Genomic DNA, 14,031 nt, shown 5'->3' on the forward strand with positions numbered 1-14,031 from the left:
GCTGTGGTGGTGTGGCCGTTGTGGTGGTGAGCACCATCTTTAGATGGTGCGAGTCCCACGAGTGCCAATAAAGTGGGGCGTGGCACGAGTACTGGGGGATTCCTCTCCAAGGTGGTTCGCCTGGTTGCTACTCATTTTAGCCGTGAATGGAGGGAGGGCTAGCAAATCTCGGAGCCAAAAGCTCTGGGGGTTGTGTGTAATTCGTGGGAACCTATGCGGCCCGGGCATTTTCTAATTCCAAGTCGCAATTCGGTCCACACTTGCGGGTTATGGTTCCGCTAAATGAAACTCCGCAACCACCGAAACTACCGACAGGCTCCACTCCGCCGCACCAGGTCCGCGGAAGGATATCCAAGGTTTCACGCTAAGAGAGACAATCAACGCCACAATACTGGGGAGAGTGATGTAACGGGCTGAGCCCGATGGTGGCTCGGCTTGCGCTCTCGCCTTTGTCTCCAACCTTGTCACTGGTAACCCCCAGCAACAAGCGAGATTAGCAGAAGCAAGCTCACAAGCCTACAAGAGCTCTGCGAGCTCTTGCATTCTTGTTCTCTTCTTTCTTTCCTCCTTAGCTTTGGATACTCGTTCTAGTCGTTCTAGCTAGTTGTCAATATACTCGCTTGAACCGTTACAAGTGAGGGCGAAGTTGTGTTGAGATGGACGGAGCTGAGAAGCCAGGACTTGTCCCCACTAGGATCCCAGAACACACCAAATTTTACTTCCACGAAACACATCAGTCAGACATGCATACCCACGAAGAAGCCACACCGCTCATCCCCCTGTCCGCCTTATTCGCCTGTTGACTTAGTTCCATGTCATTGCTGTTACAACCCCACTACCGTACTTATATTCTCTTCGCCTCTCCTTCCTTCGGGGTCCCATTAGACGGTGTTCGAGTCATGAAGCACTAAGCCAAGTCAAGGTCATGTGGCTCTGTTGGCTTGTAAGTGGCTTAGCTTTACTGGCAAGATGTATTTATCCGCCAATATCGCAGTATATAATAGTATACTGGGCGAGACGCAGGTACGTTACTAGGTCCAATACTTTTTGCCTCCCACTGTGGAGATAAGAGGTAGAGATACTGAGGGGTGAGGGGTGAGGCTTGGGGCTTGCATGCAGGGTTCAAGCCATTGTGCAGATCTGGTGACGGATTTCGAGTGGGCGCGGGTTGGCAGTTCCTACCTCCCCAATGCCTGACCAACATGCATAGATCACATGTTTCCTCAACTTGTTCCAAATACAAACCCAGAAGGGCCACCAAAGCCTCCTGCACCAATAATGCTCTTAGTACCCTTATCAACATGGTCCGTATGGACAGAAACGAGTCAGTTCCGTCCATCTACTCCATCTAGCCTTTTTGTCTGCGGCGCTCAGGGCTACTGCCGTATACCAAGTTTGAATGACCAATGCATAACACGTCGCGTGGTTGCGCATGATTTGGTGCCAGAGCGTCCTGGTACGACTTCCTGCTACTGAGTAGGAGCTCCGGTTATCCAGAGGAAACCATTGACTTCAGAGAGTGTCTGCTGGCCGATAACAACCAAGACATACCATTTTATTAGTTTAACGGGCATTCGTTTACGACAGACCAAGCCGAGACGGGGCAGGAATACTGCGGATGGATTTCCGGCACCTCCAGATCCAGTCTTCTTTACGGACTGACGGCCCACGATAGAATTCCCTTGTTGCTCAATGTTGGAAAATAGCGCTGCATTCCAGCTTCAAAGCCGTTCACTCCGGCCCGTGGTTGGCATATCACTCCAAGCCACATTGGGGCTCAGGACCGAAATATATTGATGGCGGTGCCGCCTACATAACGCAATGTATTAAAGAAGCATATATATGCTGGGCACAATTATGGCTCTACAAAGCGACAATACTGTCTTTTACAGAGAATTCCAGCTCGTAAGAGCACCGTCGATCGAGCACCCAGAAGGAGGTTGGTCAGGTTTTCTCTTGAGTAATTCACAAATTATTGATCCTACTGGAGCTTGCCTTCCTCTGGATTTTCGTCAAAAACTTGAGGATCTATGTTTTCTTCCTTCTCGAACGCAAGAGAGGGTCCCTGTTCACACAGGAAAGTCTCTCGAATACATGTAAGAAAGTGTGACAAGATCCATTCCAGCGAACGATCCGCTAACGGTAATGGAGATACATTGAATTCAGAACCGATTGGAGACCTGCTACGGCGGTCTTACAAGGGCGCAAGCTGACCTTTCACCGACCTACCTTTGCACCAATCCAGTCACTTATCATCTCTCCTCTTCGCATACTTGCATTCAGTCCTTCTGTGGCAGAATTAAAGCTCCATTGGATTGAGAAATACACAGGAATTTCAGTGAGGGACTATGATGACTTGTTTGCTCGAGTGTCAGACGTGTATACTGCGCTTTTTGTGGAAACGGCTTGCGAGGTCATCGGCGATATTAATGAACCTCTGGATGTCTGCCTCGAGAGTTTGAAAACAAGGAATCCGTGTTTGCGTCATATAAAGGCATTAGAAATGGCACAAACCCTTGACATCCCCTCCGGTACAGAATTAGCGTGCGTTATTACCGCTCTTCAACCCATGCAGAACGAGGTCTTTAGCACTGACCCATTATTATACGCAACGATCAAAGCGACAAAGTTCTTAGTGAATATGTCTGCTGGGCGAGGAATTGCCCTACCTGATTTTCGACTAAGAAAGGAAGTGTCTCCTCGAATGGCGCTCCAGTGGGCCTTGGCAGTATTAGATGTGCTACATCGACCGGCTAACTCTCTGTAATGGGCTGAGCCCCAGGGTGGCTCGGCTTGCACTCTCGCTGTCACACTTCACGATTGCTTTGCAAAACTGAGCAACAATAGGGCGGAAGATCCCCTGTGAATCAGGCAACGAGAGACTCTTGATTTTTCTATCTCAAGGACGGAATCATGCGAGATTAAATACTTATTGGAATACTGCTGCGCACGCAGCAGTATTCCGATTCCCTATTGCCACTTTGCCACACTCGCATGTTTGCTTGACTAAGGCAGCATTATCTGACAATGGCATATTATGCTTACTTTGAATGAGCGACCTGATCCTGACAGGCAAGAACGTGGGAAAGAAGGCGGTCGGGGTTTGAGGCTCTGCTGGACGACGCTGAGGCCACAGTCCCAGCACCCTGGCTCGATGTTACGCCAATTAACCTTAGCTCAAGAGATGGCGCTTCTAGAATTTGCCGAAAATGAGAGAGAGCAAAGAAGCGACGGCAGACTGCCCGGACGGAGAACTGGTGAGGCATTGCGGACCGCACTGACGACCCCAGCGGTCGCTCGAAGAGCATTCTACAAGCAAGATGCGATGCATTCTTTATTGCAGTGACATTTGATCATGGAATTTCGCTTCTGGCAAAGTTGCCTACCTAAGATTGGCGACAGTGGGCACCATCGCTACACGGCCGTAGCCAACCACGAAACCGATGTAGCTGCGGTTTTTCCTCCACTGTGCAAGGAGGCTGTCGGTACTTTGCTCATTATCTGGTAATCCATTTGCGGCCGCCTTAGTAGGCTCCGAGAATGCCCTACTACTCAGAGTGACCCCGACCGATTCAGACCACCCAATCCGACTGGCGCCCCTGCTCTGTCGAAAATCGTCCGTCGATCGGTCTGCGGTCTGAAGGTGGTCTGCCAGACAGTCGGTTTGTTAACCACACTGGGCAAATCCACGGAGACAAATGCTGGCTGACACGAAGGCTAGTGGGTATGGGTAGTCATCGACGACCTTATATACAGCTGGTCGGTGTTGGAGGAAGCCTCCTGGTTGTCCCCTTTCGGCGGACATATTGCAGCGCGTAGAATCTTTGCTCTTGATGGGTTTCATGCCCAGGCTTTGAGGATGGCGGACAGCAGCAGTGATTAAGGACGTGGAGGCAGGCCTGTTGGTTGGGGTATTCCACTAGCAATCAGCCACCTTTAGCGAGAGAGGGAAGTTTCTCAGGACGCTGAACCAGCGAGGGTGGAGGCAGCACTGGCAAGCCTTGCCTCATCAACCTGCTCTCTACACACCTCCAGGCCGTTACAGGCAGGTCAGGAACGCCTGTTTGGCATGTCGCGCCTACGGGCGTTGCGGGAAACCAGATATCAATGAATAAGGCCTTCAAGCCCTCTCGGCCATTGATAAGGCCCGGCTCCAGAAGAAGTTGAAGGATATCAAGCACCTGATCTACAAGATAAATAATACCAAGAATGCCTATAGCACTGGACCAGAACCTAGATAATGCTATATCGATAATGGTCTGCCCGCGGACGCACAGCCTTTGGGTGATGCGGACTGCTCTAAAGTGCGAGGGGTGACGTAACTAGTATTTTAATTATACACCAACAAAAGCGGCGTCAGCTCTGGTCCTTGGCATCAGGCGCTGCTCGCGGTGGCGGATCGGTTCTAAATTGGAAGTAATCTACCTGTTGAGATGCATCAGAGGCGAATTCGTTCCTCAATAGTCGGTCGTGTTGTCCGTCACGAGTTGGCGTTTGACACTGGATTAGACCTGTCGTATGTTGAGAGTTACAGCTCTGACAGTAAGAGGGCGTGCCTAGAGCTGGCTGCGAAGTCAAACTGCTTCCAGACAAACCAAAGTTTATAGCTGTATTGCCACTCCCTAAATCTGGCGCTAGCCATTCTTGCGGTTGATCCGCTGTGATGTGGTAGCTGTGTGCGGGTTGAACATTCGGCACATTGGAAGTTACTGATAGCTGCTGCACAGAGAGCGCTGAGCCTTCCCCAGAGTACATATAGGGGCTGAATGCTTGTGACTGCGGCTGCATCTCGTGTTCGAGCGGCGGATCAAACGGGGCCAGAGGTGTCGCCTCTGGCATGCCACTTGTAACTTGCGGAATGGCTGAAGCCGCTCCTAAACCCGCAGCGAGGCCCCGTAATCTCGCCAGCTCGTCTGTGAGAGCTTGGTTGCGAAGGTGAAGCTCCTGCAGCGTATTTCCATCAACGTTGCGAGACTCAGGGGCCGTCATAACTCGAAGCTCCTGGACCTCTTGCTCGAGTCGTTGTATGTACTGTTGAGTTCTTGCACGAGTGGCCCGCTGGGAGAGGCGATCACCGGCTCGTTTCCGTTCAAGTTGAGCTACGGTCATGGGCGCTGAAGTTGTGCAGCTGTGTGTTAGCATCAATTTCGTTTGAAGCCGAGTAAGGCCGCTCGCGGTGGTAGTTTGTAAAGCCAGGAAATGGATATGTACTCACGTCTTCGCCTTGTAGCCTTGCTTCGAGGTTCTTGATTTGCAGTTGAAGCAGGACGGCTCATAGTGAGGTTTAACGGGATTAAGTCTTCAAATCAATAATCGCAGTAGTACTTGCATGCAAGCGGGTAGAATCAAGTCCAAGGGGCAGATTCGCATCGTTCACTTGTTCGTGCATTAAAGTAAACAGTCCCTTGTTGGATGGAGTCATCGCCAACATAGATTTGTACAACTTTAAGCAGCAAAGAGATTTGATACGGTACTATATACGAGTATATATTAATAGAATTGAACATCAAAATGATTGACATATATATAATTAAACCCGGTTCTGATTGAGCTAAATGGACATTAATGGTCAATTTGGTCAAGCCGGTTGCCTAGAATTCAGTCGTTCGCATCCTTGTCATGCGCTGCTGGTTTGTGGCTATCACAGATATCTTGATCATGGTCTGATACAAAGAGAATGTTTGTGGTCAAACTGCATGCCACATGATGCTGATATGCCTAAAGCAACGGAATCCACTCCGTCCATATCTCGCGATCGGGCGGCATTCAACGGGTAGACTCCAGACATGCTCATGAAGCCCCCTTTCAAGTCACACTGTTTTACTCAACCAGCTTCGAGCTAGACTAATCTTGTCGGATAATTATGCCTCTGTTGATTGAACACGCAAACTTGGTGTAATTGCTAGTTGTCATAACGTCGGCTATTAAGAATGAAGATAGCCGGAAAAAGCAAATATAAGGTCCGGATGAAAGGAAGTTGTGTCAACGAATTTATCACTGGCACATACTGTAAGTACTGTACCTGTGTGCCACAATACAAAATAACGTGGCTAACTACAGTACTTTGTGAGTCTCATAACATGACAATTCTCGCCCCGCTCGGCATCATGCGATTATCTTGCCACCTAACGAACTATTGGCTGTCGGCGGAAAATAACCCATCAAAGCTGGTTGGGCGTGGCAAAGCCTTTTCACGCCTCCGCCGGGTTCTGACCTGCTTCTAGACCATCAGCGGTCAACTGCTTCTAGAACAACCATCGAACCCCACGCCACCCATAGGCGCACCCTTCTTGCATGGGTTGCCTACGGAACCCCTTTTAATAAGGCCCCTGCCAGTGGATGTGACGGGGCTGGCCCCCTGTTCGGCCTGCTGCAACTGAACTGGAGTTTTTGTTGAGACAGACTAGGTTTGCTGAAGTCAACATGCGAGAAGCGGCTCCACTTAATGGTTGACGTCTCACGGCCCCGAACTTGACATATGTCAGATCGAGTCAGTTGCCCACGGAGTTAGGCAATCGGCATTTTGCAGGCATCCAGTGAGTGGGTCGTGCCTGAATCGGGGGCAACTCCAAGCGGAGCATTTGCGTGGCCTCGACGGAAACAATACGACGTCCATTTCTCCTCTGATCTGGGGTCGGATCCTATCCTGTCGAGGTAGAACGACTATGCCGAATATTTTATCGGCTCTATCTCACATTTGACCCATCCAGCAGCATTGCGGACTGATCTTCGAAACAGGGGCGTTTTGAGCATAGAAGATTTCCATTGAACCCTGGTTGCACTTTTACGGATGCGGGATGAGAAGAGGCGAGCAGCTCTGTTGAACTCTTCTACGGCAATAGCATCATCCCGTATGATGCGAGCCGGTATATGACTTATGGGACATAGAATAGGCAACGGGTTATCGCGAAATAAGAAAATGGTACTATGCACAGCAGCACCACTAGTCATGCCCGACAAGGATGTTACCATACGGTTTGGGCTTATTTTTAGCTCCTTTGTGGTGTCGGAACAATACTTTCATCGCCAAAACGTCCCGATCTCCTCCATTCCAGAGCACTATGTCTTCATAGCACAAGCATGGTGCTTCCGAACCATCTCGTAGTCTCTCTCAGCTTCATCTAGGGCCATGGGATCGCTAGCTTAGGTGATTTGCCGTTTGTGGCTGTCCTGGTGACTGGCGTCATTAGAGTCCTCGGTGTCAGACTCGGTGCCTCTTTTGTCATTGCTGTCATAGGTGTCACCGGTGTCGAACACAGAGTCGTCAGAATCTGAATCGAGTTCTTGCGCTGACTCACGTAGGAGTGCGTTGTGTACCTCAACGGCTTGCGTGGTGTTCTGCAACATAGGGAGAGAGCGCTTCACAACTATCAAAGGTCTCTTTGCGAAGATCCAGCTGTGATTCGTCCCTGGTTTCAGCTCGTACGCGACACAGTCGCGAAATATGGTATCCAGGACGAAGATATCTACAACTTTGACGAGACTGGCTTTATGATGGGAATGATTTCAACTACCATGGTTGTTACAAGCTCAGACAGACGGGGGAGACCAAGATTAGCTCAGCCAGGGAATAGAGAATGGGTTTCTGTAGTCCAGGCCATTAATTCTCAAGGCTGGGCCATCCCGCCTTTCATCATAGTTGCGGGAGAACATCATCTCACCAGCTGGTATGAAGATAGCACTCTACCTCCCGATTGGGTTATCGCCACAACTCACAACGGCTGGACGACAAATGAGAAAGGCGTAGAATGGATCCAGCACTTTGAAAAGCATACTAAAGCACGAACGCGTGGAACTTATCGTCTTCTGATCATGGATGGGCATGAAAGCCACCACTCGACGGAATTTGAGCTTTTTTGCAGGGGCCATAATATTATTACTCTCTGCATGCCGTCACATTCATCTCATATTCTTCAGCCACTGGATGTTGGTTGTTTTGGGCCGTTGAAGAAGGCATATGGCCAGGAAATTGGATGGTTGATGAGAGCGCATATCACGCATATTACGAAGACCGACTTCCTACCCGCATTTTTGGCTGCATTTCAAGCTGCAATGACAGAGAATAACATTAAGGGAGGATTCCGAGGTGCGGGTCTTGTTCCAATTGATCCGGAAAGTGTTCTGTCGCGGCTAGATGTAAAGTTACGCACGCCATCACCTGTGGAGGGCGTCGCCGAGCCGCCTAGCCTTTGGGTTCCGAAGACGCCAAACAATCCAACCGAAGCAACTTCGCAGACCAATTATATTAAAAGAAGAATCAATAGTCATCAGGAAAGCTCACCAACATCAATTTTAGCAGCTATTGATCAAGTTGCGAAGGGGGCATGCGGAATAATGCACAAGATGGCTTTATTAAAGGCAGAGAATAACCAGCTGCGAGAGGTCAATGCGACAATAAGCAAGAGGCGTAGGGCCAGGAAAACAAGGTTACGTCAAGGCGGCAGCATGACTATTGCCGAGGGACAGGCTCTTCAGGATCAAAAGGATGTTGAGCGGCAGATACAGCAAGATATTCGCCGAACTGGAAGTCGGAAGCCGAGGAATGAGACCAAGATTCGGCGATGTGGCACATGCGGCAATGCTGGTCATAATGCACGCACTTGTCAGATCACTGTAGAAACATTTATTGAGGAGGATAGCAATAAAGATTAATTGCATTCTTTGCGCTGGGGTTGCCTTTTTCATGATATGGGGGATAAAGCTGTTTTGGGTGTCCAGCTCACTGGTGTGTCCAGCTCGCTGGTGGAGTACGTTGGTGGAAATCGTTGCAAGTCCACTTTTTGCCGGTCTTCTCCCCCGCGAGAAGTTTCTTTGCGTCTGCCCCCTATTGTCACCGCTCGTGAAGGGGACTTTCTGGGAGTCTTCGCAGGTAAGATTCGGTATTCGGAGTGTTTTGAAGCTACGTACGGCATCTGTGGCCGTAAGGAGAAGCTCTGGTTAGACTACTCGCAAGTCGAGGGGGTGCTGAACCTGGTGCGGGTTTCACCGCCCAAGGGGTTCGCAAATGTACGTCTCCAATGGGAACTGGTCTATGAGCTAGAGGGAGATCCAGCGTGGAGGGTGTCTGTTCAGGCTCTCAAGACGATTGTGCCATTTGCAGCACACCAACAAACTGCGAATATCACGGAGCAGTTTGTGACGCTAGCGCTGGCATAAGAAACGATTCAATAGCTTTTTCGCTGGATTTCATCGCCTTGACATTTCGCTATGGGCAAAGGAGTCAACAGTGAGCGCTTCCGAACCCAGCCATGTTAGATGGTGTTTTCTGTAGGAAGCTACAGTGGGCAGTCAGTGACGGGAGCTGGTGGTACTCAACGCCCCAATTTTAGTACAGTTAGTGGAAATTAATGTCGATCCACCCCACCACATCGCGAAATGCTTCGTATTACACGTTCAATGATTTTATTGAATTTCTCTGCCAAATCGGGCTCTTTTAATGCCAAATTAAATGCGATTGATTCCCTAGGTCTCGGCGACCGGGGACATCCGTCAATACTTTGTATACCAGCCATTTGCGGCTATGACAGCTTCAAGTCTGCGAGGCATCGATTCTATTAGGTTCTCAAGCAGCTCATCAGATAACTCTTCCCAGACCTCTATCGCAGCCTCACAAAGCCTCTGTAAGGTGGAATTATTCTTCGGGGCCACTGACAGTTCCGGATATTGCTTGCAAATGCCCTCTTTTATCAACTTCCATAGATTTTCAATTGGATTTAAGTCGGGCGAATATGGTGGCCAATCCACAATCTCAAGACCGTTACTAATTGCCCAAGAACGCAGCCAATCTTGCACTAGACGAGCTGAATGCGTGGAAGCGTTATCTTGAGCGAATATTAAATCAGGTTCAACGATGGTTGGAAGCTGCTCTTGAAGGCACTCAAGGATACGGCGGCTTGTGACGCCTCCACGACGGGATTCGGGGTCTCCAAGCAACGGATATAACGAAGTCCGACGATTAAAGCAAAACGCGCCCCAGAACATCTGCGAGTGTCTCGTTGGTTTAGCCCTTGGTTGTACATTCTTTTTCATTAGTCGTTGACCCTGTATCTATTAGTATACTGTAGTTATGTGACGTTGAAGATGACGTACGATTTGATGAAAAACCCACTTTACACGCTCCCCTTCGCCACGCGCGATTGTGGTCTCGTCGCTGAAGATCCAACGCTTCCAATAACTAGGAGGCCTTCGTACATGTAAGCGGGCAAATATAAGGCGTTTTTCAGCTACTTCAGGCGTCAAAAGCGGCCGCTGAAGAGCTCGATTGTGCTTAATACCTTCTTTTCGAAGCCAGGTTGCAAGAGTCTTTGTTGTGACTGTAATTCCTGCCTCTGCAGCTAGCTTCGTTAATGAGATAAAAGGGTCTTGCTCAATAATACGGAAAATGACCCTTTTGAGCCTATCAGTGAGTTGTGAGGGTTGCCCAGGTCGAGGTTGGCTGCGTGCACTTTGCTGCTCGCGGTAGCGTTTGACGATGCCAGATACTGACCCTTCAGGAATTCCCTCCTCAAACGCGATCAAACGCTTAGATAGGCCTAAGAAATACTTTTTATAAATCCTTGTACGCTTATGAGGACTATACTCAACACGAGCTTCGTCGCGGCATTTTTGATGAAGTTATTCGCAATCAAAGTTGAAGGGTCGATGTTGTTGAGTCGCGTAAATCGCGATCGCGATCGCAATGTGGTGGGGTGGATCGACATTAATTTCCTCCCACTGTACGACTAGACCAGAAATGGCAATTGCAGTCCAGAGTAGTCCTTCGGCCTGGAAAATGGGTGCTTGATTGTTTTGCCTTTTACGACAGAGAACGCTGCCTAGAGGAAACAGCGGGAATTTGGGCCACCGCCCTAATGGGCTCTGAGAGTGGCTGACCTTCTCCACGGCATTTCTGGACAGGAGACCGGTCCCTGAAGGGGACCGCCAATGCCTTGAGGAACGGACTAGAGTGGGCGGGAACTCCCTGGATCTTGTCGGATAAAACTGCCTCTGTTGACAGAACAAGCAAACTTGGTGTAAATGCTGGTTGTCATGACGTCGGCTATGAGAACTGAGAATAGCCGGAAAAAGCAATTATTTGCTTCGGACGAAAGGAAGTGTTCTGATATTAAAAGGAGAGCTGCAGACTCTGTCTGCAGCTCGAACAACAAGAACAACAATTTTGAAAAAGAGCTTAGTTAACAATGAGTCTCATAACGTGACAACAGTCGCCCACTGTCGCAAGAATGGAGAGCGATAGAGCTGTTGGGCCGTTCACGTTCTTGCAGGTATATAGAACGCTTGTTTGCCGCGAATGTGCATTCGCTGTTCTTGTCAATGAAGTATCTTCACACCTTGTAAAGCGGCATCAGGAAATCACGGCTATGGAACGGCGCAACATTATCAGAAAAGCGGCAGATTTGCCCGATGCCAGGCGCATTCAAGCTGATCTACAAGGATTTTGTTTTCCTCCTCCGACAATTGATTGTGTTCCATATATAGCGCCGCCCAAGAAAGATGGTCTTAAATGCCACGGATGTCCCTATATAGCGCGGCAAGTACAGAAGATACATGTTCCGGGCCAGTCGCGAATACGGAGTACTCAATATGATCTAGTTAATTACTGTTTCCTACTGTATCTGCCCTCGCCCTCTTCCTTTTCGGTCGCTCAACTAACGCCAATTCAGCCCCAATTGCCAATCCTGATTGATTTCCGCAGTTATGATCATCCCTATGGCAATGAACTGTACACTCTTTATTTTCCTTGTAACACCTGCACCGCTTGGTATTACACTCTCCTTTACACTGACATGACACTCCGACTCGTGCACTGGTGGAAGCGTCCCTAGCTGCTTCTGTAAGCGTAACTTCCTTAGTAGTCATCGGAATAGTGACATCTGGCCAGAGAGACTCATTCACTACGCTTAATCCCTTGTAGGTATTAATCGCTTAATAACTCCTGAAGTAGTCAAGATCCTGTATCTGTGGGCGTAGGGTTCTTCTAGAATACGCCCAAATAGTCGCCGGTTATCAGTGGAGGTGCGATCTTCTCTCGGAACCTTGATGGAGACGATGTCTCCAATATTAAAGTGTTGAATGATGTGCTGCTTAGAGTACTTCTGCATCATCCGAAGCTTTGCTCTCTGGGTTGCCTTCTGGGCTTTCGCAATTACTTGATCTGTAAGCTCTGACACCCGCTGCTCTTGATCTGGCTCGGGTGTTGGAGAGCTACGAATTGGTGGCGAGATTCGTACGTTGATTTCTGACCCTACCCCGGCTTCTGGGCTGATAAGCATGGTAATCTGGGAACTGCCTGGGCTAACCCCAATATTGATTACAGGACTGGAAGCAGGAGTGCCTGGGCTAAGGGTACAGATTGGAGCTTGGGCGGAATCCTCTTGGGGGACGCCGACAGCAGGGTCTAATCGCTTTTGCTGATTTAACCAGTCAGTATAGGGAGTACGCTCCCTAAAGAGCAGCTCTACAGGAGCACAACCAATAGTTGAGTGCTTCTGGGTGTTCATTGCCAGCGTAACTTCCATAATTCCATTGGCCCATTCAGTAGATCCGTTATCCATTTTCCAAGCTCTGAGCTTCGCTTCTATACTCCATTGGCTTGTTCAACCAAGCCTTGGGTTTGAGGTGATCTTGGTGGTCCGTTAATAATCTGAATCCCATACTTGCGCAGCAAGATCAATAAGGCTCCTTTAAATTCTTTGCCATTGTCGGTTTGAACAATCTTGGGAGGTAAGAAGGCGGCGATAAATCGAGTAAAGGCCTGTGCAATAGGCTCTGCGTGCTTGCTTTTCAATGGATACAGCTGGGTATATTTGGAAAAGTGATCCTTGATGTGTAGTATCCACTTGTATTGACCTGATGGTTCATGGCGCATATCAATTAGGTCAGCTTGAACACGTTCCCAAGCCCGAGTTGTAACAATGGGAACTAGCGGAGGCTTCGTCGCAGCTGGTCGATTAAGTGCACAGTTCTTGCAACGTTTGATAATAAATTCAACATCTGCACGCGTTATGCCATAAAACTTTTGCTGCACTGCTTCGCAAGTCTTGTTCTTCCCAGCATGAAGCAGTTGTAAATGTTGATTGGCAATTGTATCAAAAGCTTCATTCTCAGGTACCACATATCGTGGCTCTGGGTGCTTGGAATCTGGCTTGCGATGTAGCCGATTGTTGATGAGTTCAAATTCAGAGAAAGCCCTGTGCTTAAGTCGAGACTCAGCTGGGTTCCGCGGTTTTCGGTCGGGATTATCAAGTAAGATGTGCAACTCCCGCCATTTGGTGTATTCAATGCGCTCTCTGTTAGTGTAAGTCGGGCTCTCAATGTAAGCTTTAAATGCGCTGCGAACATCATTTGGAAATGGATTAATAAGAGCAATTGGTGGTTCCATTTGACTTTTGGATGGGATATAGGAAGTTGGTAATCATAAGGCAATTAATAGGGGTGCTACAACAGATCACTACGCGTGCTACAATTTACGGGTGCTACAATTTTTGGAGCCTCTCATTGGCTCAAATTAGGTCTGTTAGTGCGAAAGGTAGGTACTGAATTCTGCCATGGTCGCCATATGCCCGCCAAAACGTCAACCCTCTCAACGCGTGCTAACGCGTCACAGCATCAACCTTATCACCGTCGTCATTGCCCTACACTGTCATGAAACTCGCCTTAAAGCTCTACAATGCCTTCACCAAATATTAATATCGCCAACATCAGCCGTCGTAGAAGTCCAATTAGTCCAACCGGTTCATCTACACACGCGCAGACGCGACCATCATCCAGCAATTCTAACCACTCAGGCAGCTCGACAGCCAGCCTCGACATCTGGCAACATGGCACGGAAGGATTGGGCAGCGTGCCTGTCGCGTGACTCGATGAGCATTTCCACACTCTGCCAGGACTTCACGATCTGGTCAGCAAGGATATTCCAGGCGTTAGATGGCGAAAATCAGACATCTACCTCAGGAACGACTATCGGACATCTGAGTACCAACCAAGCCAAAGACTTCAACATGTGGACACACTAATACCAGACCCGGCCAA

At 49.0% G+C, this 14,031-nt stretch overlaps 4 protein-coding genes across 4 annotated transcripts; 1 reads left to right on the plus strand and 3 right to left on the minus strand.

The window, feature by feature from the left end:
• Positions 1-4,356: 4,356 nt before the first annotated feature.
• On the minus strand, positions 4,357-5,276 carry VFPPC_15024 (bZIP transcription factor domain-containing protein; the record flags this gene model as incomplete). The annotated part of the gene is made up of 2 exons (XM_018292784.1): positions 4,357-5,114; positions 5,216-5,276. The coding sequence occupies 2 exons, from the start codon at positions 5,274-5,276 to the stop codon at positions 4,357-4,359; spliced, it is 819 nt and encodes a 272-aa protein (XP_018136120.1).
• A 6,624-nt stretch (positions 5,277-11,900) lies between these two features.
• On the minus strand, positions 11,901-12,554 carry VFPPC_18529 (hypothetical protein; the record flags this gene model as incomplete). The annotated part of the gene is made up of 1 exon (XM_022430123.1): positions 11,901-12,554. The coding sequence occupies one exon, from the start codon at positions 12,552-12,554 to the stop codon at positions 11,901-11,903; it is 654 nt and encodes a 217-aa protein (XP_022284874.1).
• A 23-nt stretch (positions 12,555-12,577) lies between these two features.
• VFPPC_18530 (integrase core domain-containing protein) lies at positions 12,578-13,381 on the minus strand (the record flags this gene model as incomplete). Its single annotated transcript, XM_022430124.1, has 1 exon — positions 12,578-13,381. One exon carries the CDS (start codon positions 13,379-13,381, stop codon positions 12,578-12,580), a length of 804 nt encoding a protein of 267 aa, XP_022284875.1.
• A 166-nt stretch (positions 13,382-13,547) lies between these two features.
• VFPPC_18531 (hypothetical protein) lies at positions 13,548-14,015 on the plus strand (the record flags this gene model as incomplete). The annotated part of the gene is made up of 1 exon (XM_022430125.1): positions 13,548-14,015. One exon carries the CDS (start codon positions 13,548-13,550, stop codon positions 14,013-14,015), a length of 468 nt encoding a protein of 155 aa, XP_022284876.1.
• Positions 14,016-14,031: the final 16 nt, after the last annotated feature.

This window comes from Pochonia chlamydosporia (genome assembly GCF_001653235.2).
Source record: "Pochonia chlamydosporia 170 chromosome Unknown PCv3seq00021, whole genome shotgun sequence".
NCBI lineage: Eukaryota > Fungi > Ascomycota > Sordariomycetes > Hypocreales > Clavicipitaceae > Pochonia > Pochonia chlamydosporia.